At 54.1% G+C, this 18,812-nt stretch overlaps 3 protein-coding genes across 18 annotated transcripts; 1 reads left to right on the top strand and 2 right to left on the bottom strand.

Moving 5' to 3' along the window:
- Positions 1 to 503: 503 nt before the first annotated feature.
- HAGHL (hydroxyacylglutathione hydrolase like) lies at positions 504 to 5,719 on the bottom strand. Its single transcript, XM_083800233.1, has 8 exons — positions 5,394 to 5,719; positions 4,560 to 4,624; positions 4,335 to 4,452; positions 3,949 to 4,057; positions 3,706 to 3,809; positions 3,445 to 3,546; positions 3,280 to 3,359; positions 504 to 2,931 (listed from the first exon to the last, which is right to left on the bottom strand). The coding sequence occupies exons 1-8, from the start codon at positions 5,496 to 5,498 to the stop codon at positions 2,766 to 2,768; spliced, it is 849 nt and encodes a 282-aa protein (XP_083656359.1). The 5' UTR covers positions 5,499 to 5,719; the 3' UTR covers positions 504 to 2,765.
- A 1,760-nt stretch (positions 5,720 to 7,479) lies between these two features.
- HAGH (hydroxyacylglutathione hydrolase) lies at positions 7,480 to 17,886 on the bottom strand (the record flags this gene model as incomplete). Of its 16 annotated transcripts, none has more annotated exons than XM_083800220.1 (11): positions 7,480 to 7,775; positions 8,327 to 8,406; positions 8,895 to 8,996; positions 9,378 to 9,481; positions 10,132 to 10,240; positions 11,296 to 11,413; positions 12,971 to 13,035; positions 13,488 to 13,669; positions 15,095 to 15,125; positions 16,801 to 16,842; positions 17,799 to 17,885. In XM_083800220.1, 8 exons carry the CDS (start codon positions 13,590 to 13,592, stop codon positions 7,676 to 7,678), a joined length of 783 nt encoding a protein of 260 aa, XP_083656346.1. In that variant the 3' UTR covers positions 7,480 to 7,675. The 16 variants fall into 16 exon arrangements, with proteins under 16 accessions (XP_083656346.1, XP_083656344.1, XP_083656356.1 ...); XM_083800218.1 differs by lacking the exon at positions 17,799 to 17,885 and adding an exon at positions 17,254 to 17,333; XM_083800230.1 differs by lacking the exon at positions 17,799 to 17,885 and adding an exon at positions 17,168 to 17,308.
- On the top strand, positions 17,652 to 18,743 carry FAHD1 (fumarylacetoacetate hydrolase domain containing 1; the record flags this gene model as incomplete). Its single annotated transcript, XM_083800237.1, has 1 exon — positions 17,652 to 18,743. One exon carries the CDS (start codon positions 17,652 to 17,654, stop codon positions 18,321 to 18,323), a length of 672 nt encoding a protein of 223 aa, XP_083656363.1. The 3' UTR covers positions 18,324 to 18,743.
- Positions 18,744 to 18,812: the final 69 nt, after the last annotated feature.

Here is an 18,812-nt window from a genome sequence, read left to right as displayed (position 1 = left end):
TAATCTGAATGTCGTTTCATGGAGTGACAACACGTATAGGAAGGGGACAGTGGTAGTGGGGGGAGTTGCAGCTTTACCTTAGTTCAAGGTGAAGGGACACTGGCAGATGTGGAATCTCCTCGTGACCGCTGTAGCTGCAAGTGACAATGAACTGAAAAAATCACATTCTTGCTTCACTTAAAGATTTCCCCTTTTCCGAGTTCCTTTCTGCAGAGTCATTCTTCATCACGTAGCAGTGAAGTAGATGAGAACTGAACACAAAGCTGCCCTTTTGCTTTCTTCCTTCAGAGTAAATACAAACAGCTGGAGCTGATTACTGCATCTAGCCCAAACTGAACCCTTGCCCAGACCCTCTTCAGAGAGAACCCGCACTCAGTTACTGCGCGCCTTGGGCTCAGGGCTGGCAAAAGGCAAAGCTGCCAGACCTTAACCTGCTTCTCAACAGCTTCTCTGACACTTCCCTGTGTCCTTCTCAAAGCCTCCCAGCATTCATTAGAAGTAAGCCAACAGTGTAAAAGACAATTTTAATGTTTTTTAATTAAAAGCTTTACATATTTTAGGTGTTGCCGATCAATTAGTGAATTCACAGTGTTCATAAGGCAAAAATCTCCCCCCGTTTCCCCCTCCCTTCCCTAGTCATACACGAGCAAGTTGGTAGTTGCAGTGAATGCCCTTCTCCATGCATAGTTCTGTAACACAGTGTTATGCTAAATCATAACATTTTTATCTACAGGAAGAGATACCAGTGCTAATGCAAACTAAGTCCAACATGCTGAAGGGCCGAGACCATAAACTTTGTACATCAGTGCAAAAGAAACACATTCTGTTTCTGTTGAGAACATGCACATCCAGCCAGAAGTGCACAAGTAAAGCTGAATTAGCTGCAGATTAAACAACTGAGGATTTGCATTTTGTCACCTCCAGTTACCAGGATACCAACGTGCACCTTACTAAAGCTGTCAGAGGAATCTCAACCCAGAACGTACCCGGAGCACAGCTCCCACAAACTCTCCCAGGTGTCTGCTCTTGCCATGGTCTCAAGAACAGCTCCAGTTTCACCCAGCCTTTGGGCTGCATGCTGCTGTCAACACGAGCAAACCCCGTGGCAGTTCAGGAACCCTCCCACATGCACCCAAGTGCGTCTTCGCTCCCAGTATAAATAATATTCCACAGGCACTCCCCAGGTAACAGATGCCTGTCAGGGCATCACCTACAAACTGTACCATTGCATCTGAACTGAGTAACTGGGAGGCAATAGTACCGAGGCAACTTGTGCAGCAGGACTGACTCTTCCCTTCCTGTGCAGAAGAGTAAATTCTAACAATATAACTTAAAAAAAAAAAAGGCAAAAAAGAAAACCTTAGTCAAGTTTCTAGCAAGGGAAAAAAAGGCCGTAAATCAGGCTTCAGTGGTAACAGCTGCAATTCACAGTCTACACACAACAGATCCTGAAGTCAACTCTATTCCAGTGTTAGGAGCTATAAAGTTTGTAATCAGTGCTGTTTAAAAGGACACCCCTGTGGTATGGGGCTGTGGGGCCAACTCCTGTTTGCTCCTTTCTGTTCTCATTTAATCTGCATGAACTAGAGGTAAACTGAGCAACACCGAGACAACTAGCCACACACACATTGCACAAGTGAAGTAAAGAAAAAAGAGATTTGCGTGACTGCCCAACACGGAGCAACCGGCCCCAAACCAGACCCATCGGAGGGATTTTTCACAGCTATTTACAGAGCTACCTCCAAGCCCTATTTTTCCCTACAAAACTAAGTTACTCAATTTTGTAATACAACTCACCACCACCTGCAAAATAAAAGCTCTACACATTTCTCAGCCTTAAAAAAATAAAATGAAATACAGTACTGATTTTGCACAAACTGAACAATGAGGGCTGCAAACAAGAGGCATAAGAGACCCAGCTGCTCCCTCACTCTTATTCTAGAGGAAAGGCGAGGTACACGTAAGTTTCATCCAGTATTTTTCCAGTATCCTATCTTGGGGAAAAAAAAAATGTAATGGATCCATAGCAGCATGTTGTTGCTTGCTGCCTAAAAGCTCTCCCACCCTGAAAAGCACTGTAAAAAGAGGGGTTTAGAGCATGCTCTCCTCCATGTCTGAGCTCCACCTGAATGTATCCTGCAAGGTTTGAGCAATTTGGATGGCTCCGGTAAGTCAGCAATCGCCTTAGAAACCCCTAAATGATCTCCTACATTGCCTACAAAAACTAGAAAGTAAAAACAGAAAAAAATACACAAACCACAACGCAGGCAGGGTTTCTGTCAGCCCAGCTCTGAAGTCCAGCGGCTGCTGCTGACCTCCAGCTCGACGCCCGGCAGCTCCTCCTGCGCGTCCCCAGGGCCTCGCACCTGTCCCTGCCCCGAGCCTGACCAGGGCACGGGGATGCCCGAGCGGAGCAGCACGAGGCAGTTGGAGGAGGCAGAAGGGTCTGGAGCCTGCTGAGCGCTGCCGGTCTCCCCGCTCCCCCCAAACGCCTCCTCACCCTCTTCCAGCAGCACCCACATCCCGGCGGTGCAGGGCTGACCGGCACGGCTGCTCGCTGGAGGCAGCCACACGCTTCCAAAGCTCCCGAGGGCAGCAGGAGCCGTGCTCGGCGCTGGAGGGAGCGACAGCAGATTGGGCTGAAAACGAGCAGGTTTAGGACAGGAGCCCCTTCCCAGCGGCGAGGCCCCTGCCACCACCGGGACGCTGCGTTTTGGTGGCCGTGCCCACGGCCGCACCGGGGAGCCGCCTGCTGCCACCACGGCTCACTTCTTCTCCAGGAAGGGGCTGAAAAGTCCCCAGTCGAAGGCCAGCACGGCCTGGGGATGGGGCCGCTCCTTGGGCTTCTTGAAGTTATCCTTCTCGGTGCGGAGAGCCCTCAGCACCTCCACCGGCTCCGTCTTGCCCGTGAATTTCTGCACGGCCTCCTCCCTGCAAGGGCAACGGCTCCGCTGGGATGGCGGGGACAGGATGGGGACCCAGCTTGCCACCGGGACAGCGGGGGGCACAGCCTCATGCTGGGGGCACTGCAGGCACGCAGGGCTGGTCTGCAGGTACCCTGCGGTGGCAGCGCGGGACCCCACATGCAGGCACCCTTCCCTCCCTCGGGGCTTGGGATTCCCACTGCCCAACAAAGCCACTGGGAGAAGGGGCGATGCCGGAGGGAAAGGGGGAGCAGGTCTGGGGCCGGGAGCAGCAGGACAGGGATGGACGCTGGCCCTGTTTAGGGGCTGCCCCGTGCGGGGCCCTTTGTGCCCTCAAGTTGCCGGATCTGCTTACGTGACCCGCAGGAAGGGGTTGTAGAGGAACTCCTCCTGCAGCGTGGAGGGCACCGTGGGCAAGTCCTCGTCATCCCGCTGCTGCAAGGAACCAGATGCATCCAAAAACCCGCTGGCACCCAACACCCCAACCAGCCATCACCCCCACAGGGGCACGGACACTTACTTTGGCCCATGCAAGTTTCTTCTTCACTACTTCATTCTCCGGTTCCACTTTTAAGGCGAACTTGAGGTTTCGGACGGTGCACTCGTGGCCGCAGAACACCTTCTGCAATGGCATTGGAAGCACCCGGCGTCACACAGGCTCCTGGTGCCGGATCCGACCCTGCTGCACCCCAGTGCATGCAGCCCTGGGGATGGGCACTGCCTCCCCATCAGCCCCCCCCCAACATTTCGCCCCCCCCAGGCTGAGATCCGGGGCGCTCACCGTCTCCTTCGGCAACGCCCCCAGCACTTGGGTGAGGTTGGTGTACATCTGCTCCGCCGTCCCCTCGAAGAACTTCCCGCAGCCTCCCACGAACAGGGTGTCACCTGCGGGGACACAGGGCTGGGCACGGGGGCGGACCCCAAACCCGCGGCCGGACAGGGGTACGCAGCAGATTTGCCCCACGAGCACGGGGTGGGCATGGGGGTGGGCGGCATGGGGTGCACGGCAGCGGGGCGGGGGTACCTGAGAAGAGAGCTGGGGCATCCGGGGAGCCGTCCTCCCACATGAAGTAGCACATGTGGCCCGAGGTGTGGCAGGGGGTGAAGAGGCACCTCACGCGGATGGCCCCGAACTGTGGGGAGGGAGGGTCAGGGCCATGGCCAGGCACGCTCCGGGCTCACCGCGGACCCCTGGCCTCCCCGAACCCCCCTGTGCTGCCTTCCCGGGGCCCGGCGGGTGGGGAACACCAAGGGGGACGCAGCCTTTGGGGTGCCCCAGCGCCATCCCAAACATGCCGGGAAGGGGACAGGGCTTCTCCCCGTGGTCAGCGTGCCCACCCCACACGAGCGGTGCCACCTCTGCACCGCCCCAGGGGCTGCACGCCCGCAAACACCCCCAGGGCCACGCACCGTCAGCTCCTCGTTGGGGGCCACCTTGTGCGTCAGGGCCCCGATCCGCTCGTCGGCGCCGTACACCCGCAGCCCGGGGCACAGCCTCGCCAGCTCCTCATTGCCCCGCGCGTGGTCCCTGCGCGGGGAGAGGAGGCAACGGGCACCGCTGGGCACCGCTGGGCACGGCCACGGCCGCGGCTACGGCCACCGCCTGCACCCCGTGCGGTGGCCAGAGGCACTTACCAGTGGTGGTGGGTGGTGAGCACGGCTCGCAGCACCACGTCCTCCCTCCGGACGATCTCCAGCAGCTGGAAGGGGCCAGGAGCAGCAGGACGTGAGCGCAGGAGGTGATGAACGCCCAACGCCCCGCACCCAACGCCCCGCAGCCGCCCAGCAGAGCGCGGCCGCTCTCGGAGCAGCCGGCACCCAGCGCAGCGCAGGATGGGTCCCGCACCACAAACCCGGGGGCCCGGCGAGAGCAAAGGCACCCCGAAAACCACGCACGGCGCTGGGGGGGGGCTGCCAGGGGCCCAAGGCACGGCTCAACGCGCGGGACCCATCGCTCAGAGCAGGGCAGGGGGGTGCAAAGGGGCAGCTCCCGGGGGGTTGGGGGCTGTTTTGGGGCTGGGGTCATTTTGGGGCCGGGGTCATTTTGGGGCCGGGGTCATTTTGGGGCCGGTGGCGTTCCGGGCCCATCGCGGCCCCCCCCCGCTCCTGCGCTGCAGCCGGGGCTCGGCCGCCTGGAGCCTCCCCGGGGAGCCCAAATTCAGCGCCCCCAGCCCCCCCCCGCCCCCCCCCGGGGCTGCACTGCCGGAGGAGGAAGGAGACGTGCGAGCAAGCGGCGAACGCTTAAAAAAAAAAAGGAAAAAAAAAAAAAAGGGAAAAAAAAAAAAAGAGAAAAACAAAACAAAAAGCGCCGGCGCCTGCAGTGCCTGCGGCAGCGGGGGGGGGGGAAGCACACACGGGGGCGGTTTGGGGGGAGCGATCGGGGCCGGTGGGGCCGGGGGGGGGTCGGCAGGGGGGGGCCGCTCCGGGCAGAGCCCCCCCCGGGCAGGGGAAGGGCCCGGCGCCTCTCACCCTTTTGGGCACGGCGGCGTCCACGGCCACGGCGTCGCGGGTGCGCTCCTCGATGACCAGGTACATGTAGTTGTCCTCCAGCACCGACACCACCTTCACCTTCATGCTCCCGGGCCCGCCCGCCCGGACACCCCCGGACCCCCCCCCCCGGCGGCGGAGGCGGCCGCTACCTGCGGGCGGGGCCGGGCGGGGAGGGGAGGGGACGGGAGGGGAGGGGAGGGGAAGGGCCGCGGCGGGGGGGAGGGCGGTGTCCACGGAGGGAGGTGGCCAACCTCGTCCCCTTCCCTCCCTCCTTTTCCCTTCCCTCCCCTCCCTCCTTTTCTTCTTCCTTCCTGCCCTCCCTCCCCCCTTTTCCATTTCCTTCCCTTCCCCTCCTTTTCCTCTTCCTCCCATCCCCTCCCTCCCTTTTCCTTCCCCTCCTTTTCCTTCCCTTCCTCCTTTTCCGTTCCCTCCTTTTCCTCTTCCTTCTCTTGCTCCCTTTTCCCTTCTCTCCCTTCTTTCCCATTCCCTTCCCTCCCTCCCTTTCCATCCCCTCCTTTTTCATTTCCTTCTCTCTCCCCCTTTTCCCCTTCCTTCTCTCTCTCCCTTTTCCCATCCCTCCCTCCTCTTCCTCTTCCTCCTCTCCCTCCTTTTCCCTCCCCTCCCTCCTTCCCCAGCTCTCAGTGCACTGCAGCCACAGGGCAGGGGGCAGCTCCTCTTGCAGCCACCGGTTCAACGCAGGGGGTCATCGATCCCTCGGCTCCCCCCAGCCCTGCCCCATTTGTTCTCCGTTTAAAATAAAAATACAGTCTTAACAAGACCTTGAATAAAGCCTCAGATGTTCCCCAAATGCCTACCTGCTCCCCAGGGGGATTCAGAGGAAAGCTGCTACAAGGTCGCTGACTTTAATCACCAGTACAAAAAAATAAGAGTTTAAGAGGCCGACTTTTTTTCCAGACTGCCCCACTGTTTACAGCTGCGTTTATTTCCTCAGTTGTCAAACAGCCATCAGTACAGTCATGCTTAGTTGTAGCAGCACAGCATTCAAGTTAAGGAGTCAGTAAAGTTTTAGGTACCATTTTTCTAAAATACATAAAATTTACCTTTTTTTTTTTTTTTAAAGCAAATAAGGAAATGGTGCTACACCAACCTCCGCTCCTACACTGCCACTCAGCACGCTCTTTAGAACAGCAGACCAAGTTACAGAGGTGAAATCCAGGCGCTTGTGCGCTCCGTCCTGGCATTACTTACCAACCAGCGTGCGCTAGAGAGAGAAACTGGAACCAAAATTGTTCAAATCTGTTATTACAGTTTCAGCTGTGAAGCATTTGTTTAAAAATCTCTTGTATTTGAGCAGATCCGCAGCATGCAACTGAGATCAAGAAACGAGGAATTTAATACACCTGGGAGGAAGATGCATTAAAGACAGATGCCAAGCCTACAAGACACTTATACACTAGGTAAGTTCTTTCTTCTCAGGGAACAGCAGACAAATTCCTTCTTCGTTTTTGTGGTACTAACACAAGTAACACACAGATCACACCCACGAGCAGGAAGCAGGTGCATGCAAGCAGGCTTACGTTAACAGGGAAAGGGCATAAGCAACAGTGCAATCCCTAAGCCAGCATGCTGCTGCCTGGAAAAGTTACTGCGATCCGTGACAAGGAATGTCAAAGAGAAGAGGAGATCCCTGCGGAACAGCTGGACAGTCCCAGCGTGCCATTTGAAGAGTCAGGCCACAGCATATTTTACAAACCATGCCCTAAACTGGCTGCGGCAGAGCAGGTCTGTCACTGAGAGTGGTTTTAGTAGAGCCAGAAGTGACGGACTTAGAATAGTTTAAGTAGCAGCATGGAAGAAAAGTTTCTATCTTCAGATGGCAATGCAGTTAACTGCATTTTGTCCCTGTTTTAAACGGAGACCGAATACCTTCACGTAAAACAGCCCCAATCCCACTGTCTGCATTCACATTAGGCGCCTACAAAAATAACAGGAGGTTTTTTCCTAGGCCTCAAGGCTTGGCCCTTCCCTACCCCAGCCTCTGAGCTATGTACCAACGCTTGTAAAATGATCTGCGTGTGACATGTGACAGTTTGAGAGCCAGCAATAAAGGGATAAATATTCTTCATTATAAATATGCTGTAGAGTATCTCAACAAGGGCAAAGTGCTTTTTTTTTTTCCCTCAATCAAAATAAAAACCTAAATAAGACTGTCTCGACCACAACAGAACATTCAATTCCTAAGACATCTGAATAATCTAAGTTGCTGTGAAACTGACAGTAAAGTGACCTAGGCAGAGTGCTCAGTCCTTCGGGACCCTGAAGTTATCCTTCTCTTTTCTGATGGCTCCCATTGTTCGGATAGGATCCGTCTCCCCGGCGTGCTGCTGAACTGTCTTCTCCCTGCCAGGAAGGAACGCCAGGGACAGTAAATGCAAAGGCTGGAAGATAAAATCTCTGATATGAAGTCACTACTGCCACATTTTGCCTGTATCAAAGGGATATGTTCTGTTTAAGATCAAGGACTCGGGGCTTTGGCGCAAGCTTATCAGCTCTCTTGGTTTAAACACTCACGGGCAAGAGGAAGTTGCAAACACTTTTATGCCTTGAATGGCATCTTTTTACTGCGTCTGTCTGCCCAACCCTGCGTGATGAAGGAACATCATTACACAATAAAGCTTGTTCTAGCTCCTGAGTCAGGGACTTCAGCACTGGCAGAGGTGCTCGCCAAAACCCTTCATATTTTACTGCAACCACCTTCTGCCAGGACAACGAGTACTTTACCTTCCTTACTCTTGGAATGCAAATGCTTTAAGGAGAGTCTTGAGGGCACTGAACAGGAATGTATGAAGCAGGAGAGTAATTCACACTTAAGGCTCTTTCTTCACAGACCTCATCCTTCCCACGTCCCCCCTCCACCCCAAGCCAGAGGGACCGTTCCCACCCCTCCCTACCTCACTCGCATGAAGGGGTTGTACGTGAACTCCTCTGCGATGGTGGAGGGTATGGTTGGCTCGCCGCTGTCGTACTTGGCCTAGAACAAGGGAGAGATTTCTGCCTGATGAGGAACGTTTTGGTGAATGAGGAGCGTCCCGTGTACGAACCGTGATGGGTTAGTGTTGCACCAAATTGCCTGAACTGCTTCTCAGGCCAGGCCCTTCGCAGAGCCACACACAGTCAGACAAGGACCGAAGCACACATGGGAAGAAAGACCTGGGTGATAGCTTTCGTGGGACAGAGCTGATCCTCCCACATGGATGTGGACAACCAGCCTGTAATTGTACCAAGGAGTTCTCAGGGAGGGTCACATCTCCACAGGATAGCAAACTGTCTCCTCCGGGCCCCACACCCAACCCTGTTCCCCAACACATCGCTCCCCTGAATGCACAACCAAACTGCGGCTTCTCACCGGTATCTACCTTCCCTGAGCCCCACCATTGTCCCCTCTCCTCTATTTCCTCAGAGTGGCTCTTCCTGCACGAAAGCACACAAGAAGCTTAGGAAAAGCATGAACCAACCTACCTTGGCCCAAGCGAGCTTCTCCTGGATAGTTACATTATTGGGTTCAACATGCCGAGCAAATTTGAGATTGTTGATAGTGTATTCATGACCACAGTAAACTCTCTAGGAAGAGAAAGGACGAGTTACACGTGGTAACTCTGAGGGCACAAAGGTGGAGTGCCAAGTACCATCCTCAGCGTTATTGTACACAGCAGGAACAACAGAGTCAAGCCCCCAGGATACACCGTACTCTCTACTAGAGATAGATGCAAAGTGCTGGGAGTTATCAGCCAGTACTGCGTGTGAATTTAAAGCATATTTGGGTACCCGTTTCCTTCTCAAAGGACTCCAGCTATTCAGCATCAAAGACAATTCCTGAAGTGCATTCCTTCAACACGAGAAATTGTCTCATTGAACAACAGTATTATTGGGAAGATGTTTTTTCTGATGCCTGTAGTAGTTTCTGGCTGGTTACCTTACTAGCATAAAAGAAGAGTTTCATACCGTTTCAGGCTCCAAGCTGCCCAGAATCTCAATCAGCGCTCTGTACATTTCCTCTGGGGTTCCCTCGAAGAATTTCCCACAGCCAGCCACGAACAGCGTGTCACCTGCAAGCAAGGCATGACATGGCATCAGGACCAGACAGAACTCTTCACGCCCAGATGTGAACACCCTGAGGGCTCGGTCTTGCCATTGCTGTCCTCTCTGCAGCCCACACTGCTCTGCCCTCACCAGAAAGGCACAGGGACGGCCAGGCTTTACTGCTGCCCCACACTGGCTCGGTGCTACATAAACCCACACAACAAATGCCTCTCTAACCTAATCTCAGCTTCTGATGCAGGAAATCCCACAGCCTCACCATGCCAGAGCTTCCCTACCTGTAAGTCTGCTCTCCGCTCTTGTCCCTTCTACAATGGACAATGAACAGTTGTCCTCTTTACTGTGAGGACAACAAAAAAGCAACAACCAGCTCATTTCATTGAAAAAAAAGCGCTAGAGGTAGGACTCATCCAGGGCTCACTCTTGATTTTGCTTGCAGGGCGTCCAGCAATACTTTACGGAACTAGAGGAGTTTCACCGGTTTCATCTACAATTACTACTAGGTAGCTTTTGGTGCGGGGACAAGGTGTGGAAGTTAAGTTAGCTGCACGGGTAATAAGGAACAAATGGACATCCAGAGTCAGGAGCACACAGGCAGAGGGGTAGCTTATTTCTTTGCAACACAGACTGCCGGCGGTGTAACCTCCCAACTCCTCACCTGTAAAAACAGCAGGTGGCTCGGAGCTATTTGGCTTAGTCACATAATAACAGATGTGTCCAGAAGTGTGACACGGCGTACAGAGGCATTTCACATTAAGAGATCCCACCTGAGAAGAAGGCAGAAGACTGGAGCTTAAGCTACTGTTTGGTAGCATTTGTACGATTAGAAAAGAATTGCAACTATTACAATGGCCTAGTAGTCCTACAGGCAAATTCTCACGTAGCTGGTCGGTAAACATCAGCTCTTTTCCTGAGAGAGTCCAGCAAAAGAGTTTTATGGCAAGGACTTGGAAGGGAGCTGTTTCCTCTTAGCAGGTGTTGTTACAAAGGGAACTGCCAGATTCTTTCATTTGCATGCAGAGTGACTCAGCGTCTGGTTGGCAGCAAGGGAAAATAGATCTAGAGCCATACAAAACCCTAAACAAAGTTAATCAAGCGGAAAAAGCTCCAAACAAAAATGAAGCTGAAGGGTAGAAGTGGAAGACGCTCAAGAAAAGGGAGGGATTAAACACATTCACGAGGATGTTTACCCCACAGCCTTAATTTGTGCACCTTCCCATGTTCTTCTGTGCTCCCTTCTTTGCTTCTGACTGCCCCACAAAAGGTGCACTGCAGGAATAGCAGTGACATTCATGCCAGCCTGCAAATTTCATAGCAGTTTATGCAATCTGCCAGCTCATCTATAAACAGCCGCGTTACAACAAGGTTTGCCACTTTAGCTCTGGAAAAGCAATGCAAGGCAGCTAGCCCTGCTGGCCCACTTTCTCTTCTCCCTGTATTTCAGCCTTCATTCAGAGAGCACCGTTTGCATTTCCTCAGTGCTACCCAGGCTCTAAGCGGAACACAAGCCCTGTGCTTTCACATTTTGGCTCTGACCACCCCAGTTAAGGCAGCTGTCAAAGAGCAGACAGACACCCAGCATGTCCCAGGCAACACACGTGTCTGAGCCATGCCAATGTTACCATGAGAGAAGTCTCACCAGCTAAAAGGAGCCAGAGGGGCTGTGGCTCATAGGGCAGGAAAAGGGGGAAAGATGTAGCTAAACCATCAACTACTTCTGAGAAACGTTAAAAAGGTAAAACAGCCATGACCACACCAGTCCGCCTCCAAAGCTGTGACACAAATGGAAGATGCCCTCAGTCCTACAGATCACTCCCTTTACCTTGAGCGTCGTCAGGTGAGACACCTTCTGTGTCAGTGCTCCAACTCTGCTGTCCCCGCCATACACGCGCAACCCCGTCTCCATCTTAACGAGCTTCTCGTTTCCTCCAGCATGGTCCCTGGAAGGTCAGAAAAAGGGATTTTGGTACGGATGAACACAAATTTATCTTAACTCATATTGCAACGGTAACCTCCAAGTGATCATTTCTGATCAACTAGTCTTACAATATCCTGACATCTAACACCGTCCTCCTATCCAAGAGCATGCTACATCAGCACTAGTGGAGATAGTTTCTTTAAATGCCAGTTAAGTAAGTGCTGGTGGCTGTAGAGCAGCACGTTCAGGAAGGATTTCGGAACAGGACCTTGGTCACTGTCTCTCCAACAACCCCCTCAGCTTCACACCTGGTTGGGGAACACCAGCCTCAGAGGATGAGAGTCACCTCTCCAGTAACTGGGGCACTGAGACACTGAGATCACTGCGATAACAGTTATCAATTCAGTGGCTCCACTACGACCCATGGGAGAGGTTACTCAGGTTCACCACTGCAAAACTGCTCAAGCAAAACATTCATCTCCACGTCCCTGGCAGAGTTAATCTGCAACCCAGGTAATCTTCCCACAAGTGCTGACTAAGTACCGTGCCGCAGAGACCTGCCCCAGCAACTCAGCGTTGCACTCCCCAGCTACCTACACGTTTATTCCACTGACCAGCTAAAAGAAGTCAGCATTTTGAAGGTTAAAGGCTCTAACACAGAGAACTCGTAGTCTAAACAATGTGCCTGGCCATAGCAAGAATTACTCATACGAAAGTCTGGCTTGACTCCAGGCACAGGAAGACTTCCCCATCTTCGCTGTGCACTCGGCTACTTCATACGGATTTCTCTGCACTTCACTTCCTCCTGTACTCACCATGCCTCTGGACCAGGTAAGGACCAGACTGTCCTTCCGCAGAGCTATTCAAAGAAACAAAAAGCAGTTGGGATAGCCTGGGTGTGTCCAGTCTGCTAGCACCTGGACATCTTCTAGGAGAGATCTTGACATACAACTTCAAAGCAGCCCTTTACCAACCTCTGATTGAGGGAGTGTCTTCCTTTGCCTCACAAATTATTTCTCCACCGTGCTTCTGAGACTGTGCTAATGTTCGATCAGTCATAGCTCCAAGCTGTCTGGTCAAATAAGCAGGCAGGGAACAGCCAAAGCAACTGTCCCCCGCGGGCACACAACGGAGTGCTGATTTGAGCCATCCTCTCTTAGAGACTTCTCTTACTCCATTTGCCCCTTTTCTACATTATAAAGGAAGGTTTGGGAGGACTGCCTGCTCCAGCTGAGCCACCAATAACACGAGTAAGCATCACTGCCAAAGCAGTTAAAAAGGAAAGGCAATGACCAAGGCCCAGATGCAAGGATGAGCTGTCACCGCTGGCGCCTTTCTTGTTTACTCCTGTCCTCACATCTGCACGCTGAATCCAGGCCCACCGGGACACCCAGGGACCCGTGTCCCTGCACAGTCGGTATCCTGGTGTCAGACAGACCGAGGGGCACTGCCTGAGCTCTGATCCTCCCCTCACACCTAAGCTCCTGACTAGAGAAATCTGATCCAGAAGAGAAACAATTATTAACTGCTTGTGCTAACGCGGAGGAAAGGGGGATCCCACTACAGCAGATGAAGTTACCAGTGATGGTGTGTGGTCAGGACAGTGGTCAGCTTCACGCCATGCTTTTTGACTGCATCCAAAACCTGCAGACACAGGCACGAGGAGAGCGTTAGAACTCACACGAGGCAACTTAACAGCACACCTGGTACCTGTGTGCAACCACTACCGGGTTTGAGAGCCACACCTGCATGCAAACACCCCAGCAACTCTGCAGAGGGCCCATCCCTCTTCAGGGAGTCGTTACAGATCAGGACACAAGGTCTCTGATCCTGCCAGGCCTCAGTCCCATTTCCTCTTTTCTGCATAAGAGCAAACTAGGGGAGGGAACAAAATTGGGTCAGTAACTCTTGAAGTCAGGGAGAAGCTGTCTGTGCTCAGAAGCTCGGTGAAGCTTTATCTGTACATAGGAGAGGCCAGCATTTCCTGCCTTTCCCCAAGCCTGAGTCAGCCCGTGACTAACTCCCTCGTGTACGTGGCAGCCTGGAAGCACCTCCCAGGGAAGCAGCCCGCTCCTGGGGGCAGCAGACGGCATTACCTTCTGGGGCTGCACGGGATCAACTATTGCGGCCTCCTTCGTCTCCTCATCGATGAGGAGGTACATGTAGTTGTCTGTGAGAGCCGGGAGGAGCTCCACCTTCATGTCGGCTTGCGTGACCGTCTTCGACTTCCTCTGCTCGTGCTCTGTGTGCAGGAAGACAGCTCGCAGCCACAAGGGACCTGGGGAGCCAAAAACAGCCAGACCTCAGGAGGGGAACGAGGGGGACACAGCACAGCAGGTCCTGCAGCCAAGGAGAAGGGCATGCACAGCCCAACCTGCCTCCTTCAGAGGAAGAGGAGAGCGGCTACCACGGGACAAAGCGTTAGTGCCTGGCTGTGTCACCCTGTGCCCTGCGGCATGGGAGGATCCTGGTGCTCTGCAGCTTCACAGAAGAGGGATGGGACTCTGCTCCTGGGGATGTACTCATGCAGGCAAAGCACTGTACCTTGACTGGAGAGATTTCAAGGGGCAGGAAAGCAGAACAGAGAGGGAGCGCTTGGACAAAGGTCAGCCGGGGACCATGACTTTGCAAAAAAAAAAAAAAAAAACAAACACAAAATGCCATGTTACAACCAAAAGGGGAAAAAAAAAAAAGGAGAAATATAGACACTGTTAGAACAGAAATACGTGGTGCATTAATTGGGGAAATCACTTCTTATGTAGTGCTACAGAGAGAGGGGAGGTACATGGAGGGCCAGGCTCCCTGTCTGGCAGATACCAGTCATGCACTGCAGGAAGGGTTCTTGCTCACGGGCTACCTTGATGCAACAGCAGTGCTTCCCTATTTGCTTTTGGTTAAATGTTTAATCAGATCCAAGTAGTAAATCTGATTCCAGATGCAAATAACCTGTGCTCCATTTTTCCCCACTCTTTAACTCACAGATGCACAGTTCTTAAAGAAACAACCGAGTCATAAGAAGCTCTGACATAAAAAAAAGGAAGGAAAACAAAGACAACAAGGCCTTCCACTGCCAGCAATCCACAACACAGGCCTGGGTCCATGCACATGCAGGGCGAGAGGCACGAGCCTCTACAAATCACACACCAGTTGTCTTTAACACCCAAGGCCCTCGCATGCCACTGAAGGTGCCTGCATTGCTCCGAATCGGGCTGGCTCAGCTCCTGGTTCATTTTGCACCACTGCCTCCAGCCCAACGCTTGGTGCTCAGTAACCTCCACGGGTGCCAAAGGGAGGGGTCACCATGCTCTAATCGGCCTGGCCCACTCTCGAAACAGGTCGGTCCTGATAAGAGGCAGCTTCAGGGAGCTGAGGCCCTGCAGGCTGCCTGCAGCCCACCCGGAGCTCCGGAGGCTGACGGACAAACAGTGCTGCAAGGCCAGGACCAAAGCTCCCAGCTGTGCGTGTAGCTGCAAAGCCAGGCACAGGGGTGGCAGCACCCCCAGGGCCCCTCCAGTACCACTGCCCTGGAACATCTTCCCCTTCTGCATCCTCTACCTCACCTGCTTGTACTGGAAAGGAGGCACGGAGGGGAGATGGTAGTAAAATTAAATGCAAAAAAAAAATAATCCCAAGGCACAACAGTGTAGGCATGCTCTGGGTATTTGATATGGAAGGCACATAGTGTTAAAGAAAGCATCCATACCTGCCAAGTGGTCCTTAGGAGCAGAAAAGTCCTTTCAAAAAAAAAAAAAAAAAGAACAGAATAACAAATCCTTACTATTCCTTGATGGGAAAAAAAAAAAATTGCTCCTCAACTGCTCTAGCATAACACGGAGCACTTTTCCTTTGGATGTAATCAGTCACAAGAGCTACGTTTACTGTATGTTTGTTTGCACAGTAGATGCCAACTGGAAAATAAAAAAAAAAAATCAAAAGAAAACACAACCCTAGCTTGAACTCAAAGGAATTATTCACATAGTTAAAATGCTTTCTTCCTATGAACCGTTTTTAACCTTGGCCGTGATCCTGAAGACTCTTTGCATGTTTAGCTCACAATTCGTGCACAACAAACAAACAAACTACACCACATACGGAAACGTTTTCTGAGATGCGATTTGAACAAAGGAAGGAGAAAGCATCCACGCAACGTGAAACTCGTTCTGATCCCCATCTGCAGCCTGCCCGTGGGACGAGCAGACCAAAAGCCCTCACGCACACCCAGCACCGCTCGGAGGAGGAGCAGGCTCAGCCCCAGCTCTGCTCACGCCAGACCCCCAGGCAGTTCCTAACCCCTGCCCTGGCCCTGCACCTAACGAAACGCTCTCGTTTCGAGATCACTGTGCTGCGCGCAGGGCTACTCCAAAATCAAGGTCCGGTAATTTCATTTTCGCTTGTTCTGCGCCACATCCCCGCTGGCTCGATGCCTGAAGCAGAGGTGACAGGGGCTCGCGGAGCAGCAGAGGCCTCTGGATCGCACGCTTGGTGTTGCGGAACGGCTCGTCAGCGCGGCCCGACTCGCCGAGAGGAAGGGTTCGCACATGGGAAGCATTAATGTTACCGCATGCACGCTCGAGGTTAGGGGCAAGCAGGCAGCAGCGCAGTTTAATAATAGGTTACTGCAGCGAAGGGGTGCTTTATACATTTTCTCCACGGTATTTTTGTTTTACTCTTTTTTTAATTACAGCAAAGAGTGGAAAATTGCTCTTTCAAATGTAGCTGTCACAGACACGAAAGTGACCGCCCATGCATCCCCAGACGTACATCCCTGTGTTGCCACATAAGTAGAAACACCACATTCACTTTTTTTTATGTGCTCTGCACGCAGATATTTTTGGACACCGGGCGAGCCCGTGTTGGCTGCACACCCCCGGGGAACGGCGGCTCGCCTTGCCCCTGCTCCCCGCCAGCAGCCAGCCCGGGGACCCGTGCACACCCTGCAGTGGGGAAATTCGGTCTGCCAGCCCCTCGGTTTGCTTGTTCCCAAGATAGCATCAGGGTTTCCAAGCCGGGCAGTAACTCCCAAGGATTTTTGCTCACGAAGGCCAGGTCTTAAAGCTGGAGTGATGCAAAAGGCCTCTGGCAAGACTCGCCCGAGACACTGTCAAGCCCCAGCCCAAGCTCCAGTTCAAAGAGACGCTTTCAGAATTCAGGCCGCAAATTTAAATGCACAGCCCAGGCTTTTTTTTTTTTTTTTTTAAAAAATGTTACCGATACAATTTCGCGTTGAGCTCAGGTTAAAATTCCAGCTCCCAGCCCGCTGTCCCCCCAGAGCCATAACCAGCACCCGTGGCAGTCCAGAAACTCCAGGAGCCCTGAGATCAGTTATCAGTGGGGAGAAAAAAAAAAGAAAAAGAAAAAAAAGAAAACCAACCACCACCAGAGACAGGCTCCAGCTAAGCAGATACTGACCTACTTGGGGCTGTGAGTCAGCTTAAAAAGCTCTGCGCACCCCTGAGTGGGCAAAGGAGAAGAGAAACCATCGTCAAACTCGGCAGCTCGCCGGGGCTGGGGGGGGGTCCGCAGGCGCCCACGTCCCCCCGGGGCCGGCTGCGGGGCCGCTGCGCCCCCCAGGCCGCCAGCCCAGCCCCGGAGCAAGGGGGACCCCCCCGGAGGAAGGGACCCCCCGGGAGTAAGGGGACCCCCCCCGAGCAAGGGGAACCCCCCGGAGGCAGGGGGACCCCCCGGCCGCCCCCCTCCCGAGGGCAGCCCCCGGCCGCCCCCCGCTCCGTGCCCGCCGGGGCAGGTGGGCTCCGGGCGAGCCTCCCTCCCCACGTACCGGCTCGGAGCAGGGCCCCAGCTCGCAGGGCGGTGCCGAGGCTCCGCCAGCCCCCGCCGCGCATGGTGCAGGCCCGGCCCGGTTACCTTCGCTCCCCGCCCCGGGAGGAGGAGGCGGCGGCGGCGGCAGCCCCAGCGGCCGGCCCCGGCCCCGGCCCCGGCCCCGGCGTACAACGGGGGCGGCGCTGCTCCCGCCCGGCCGCCGCCCGCCTCCTCCTTGCACGCCCGGGCCAGGCCCTTTTTTTTTTTTTTTTTTCCTTTTTTTTTTCCCCAACCGAGCCGTTTGCCAACCCCCGTGGAGGGGCTGGGTAAGGAGGCGGGGGGGGGCAGGCGGCCTGTCCTTGGGAGGGAGCAGGCAGGGGAAGGAAGGAAGGAAGGAACGAAGGAAGGAGGGAGGTCGGAGCTCGCCGTTGCAGGCAGGGTTTGCGCCTCCGGGCCCGGCAAGGACACCCCAAGGGCATCCCGGTGAAGGAGCCGCCGAGCCCATGGCCTCCTCCCGGCCCCTGGCCCGCTTCTGGGAGTGGGGCAGGAACATCGTGTGCGTGGGGCGCAACTACGCCGAGCACGCCAAGGAGATGGGGAGCGCGCCGCCCTCAGAGCCCCTCTTCTTCCTCAAGCCCTCCTCCGCCTACCTGCGGGAAGGATCCCCCATTCTCCGGCCCTACTACTGCGACAGCCTGCACCACGAAGTGGAGCTGGGGGTGGTGATCGGGAAGAGAGCCCAGGCCGTGACCCAGCAGGCCGCTATGGAGCATGTGGCAGGCTATGCCCTGTGCTTGGACATGACTGCCAGGGACACCCAGGAAGAGTGTAAAAAGAAGGGTTTGCCCTGGACCTTGGCCAAGGCCTTCAACACGTCCTGCCCGGTCAGTGAATTTGTGCCCAAGGAGAAGATCCCGGACCCTCACAAGCTGAAGATCTGGCTCAAGGTGAATGGAAAGCTGAGGCAGGAGGGGGAGACCTCCTCTATGATCTTCTCCATCCCCTACCTGATCAGCTACATCAGCGAAATTGTCACCCTGGAAGAAGGGGATTTGATTCTGACGGGGACTCCCGAAGGAGTTGGGTCTGTGCAAGTAAACGATGAGATAGAGGCTGGGATAAGCGACATCCTGACCATGCGGTTCAAGGTGGCACAGCAAACGCGGCGGTCCTAACCGAGAGCCCGGCTGGGACCCCTGTCTGTGTAGGAAAAGGCCTTTTGGGGAGTATCTGGTGAACGAAGAGACACACAAACTGTCCCGTGAATTAAATTTATATGGCCTAAGCATCTACTGGACTGTCAGTTGTCAAGGACACGTAGCTCATGAGCTCTGAAGACCTTTGGCCAAAACAACCCCATTTCCACGGAGGTTTCAGCCTCCTCCGAGGCTGTACAGCGGAGGCCAGGCCAGGAGTCCAACCCAGCGTGGGGCAGCTGGTTAATACCTAAACGGTACCTTGGAACTTTCTGTGCAGACTGTGCTGGGAGATGAACACAGGGCAGGAAATGCAGCAGCAAGACTCTCACTGTGTGTGTGCGCCCTTCTGTTCTATGTATTGCCTTAAAATAAAAAATAAAAAGTGAAACATTAAAATGGTGATGTATGGAAAGTGCTCTGGGATCCTGGTAAGGACTGCAGCTCTCCCCATGGTACCTGCTTGTT

This window comes from Anser anser, assembly GCF_964211835.1.
Source record: "Anser anser genome assembly, chromosome: 15".
Lineage (NCBI taxonomy): Eukaryota > Metazoa > Chordata > Aves > Anseriformes > Anatidae > Anser > Anser anser.
The sequence above is the reverse complement of the archived record's forward strand: the minus strand, read 5'-3'. Positions and strand labels throughout refer to the sequence as shown.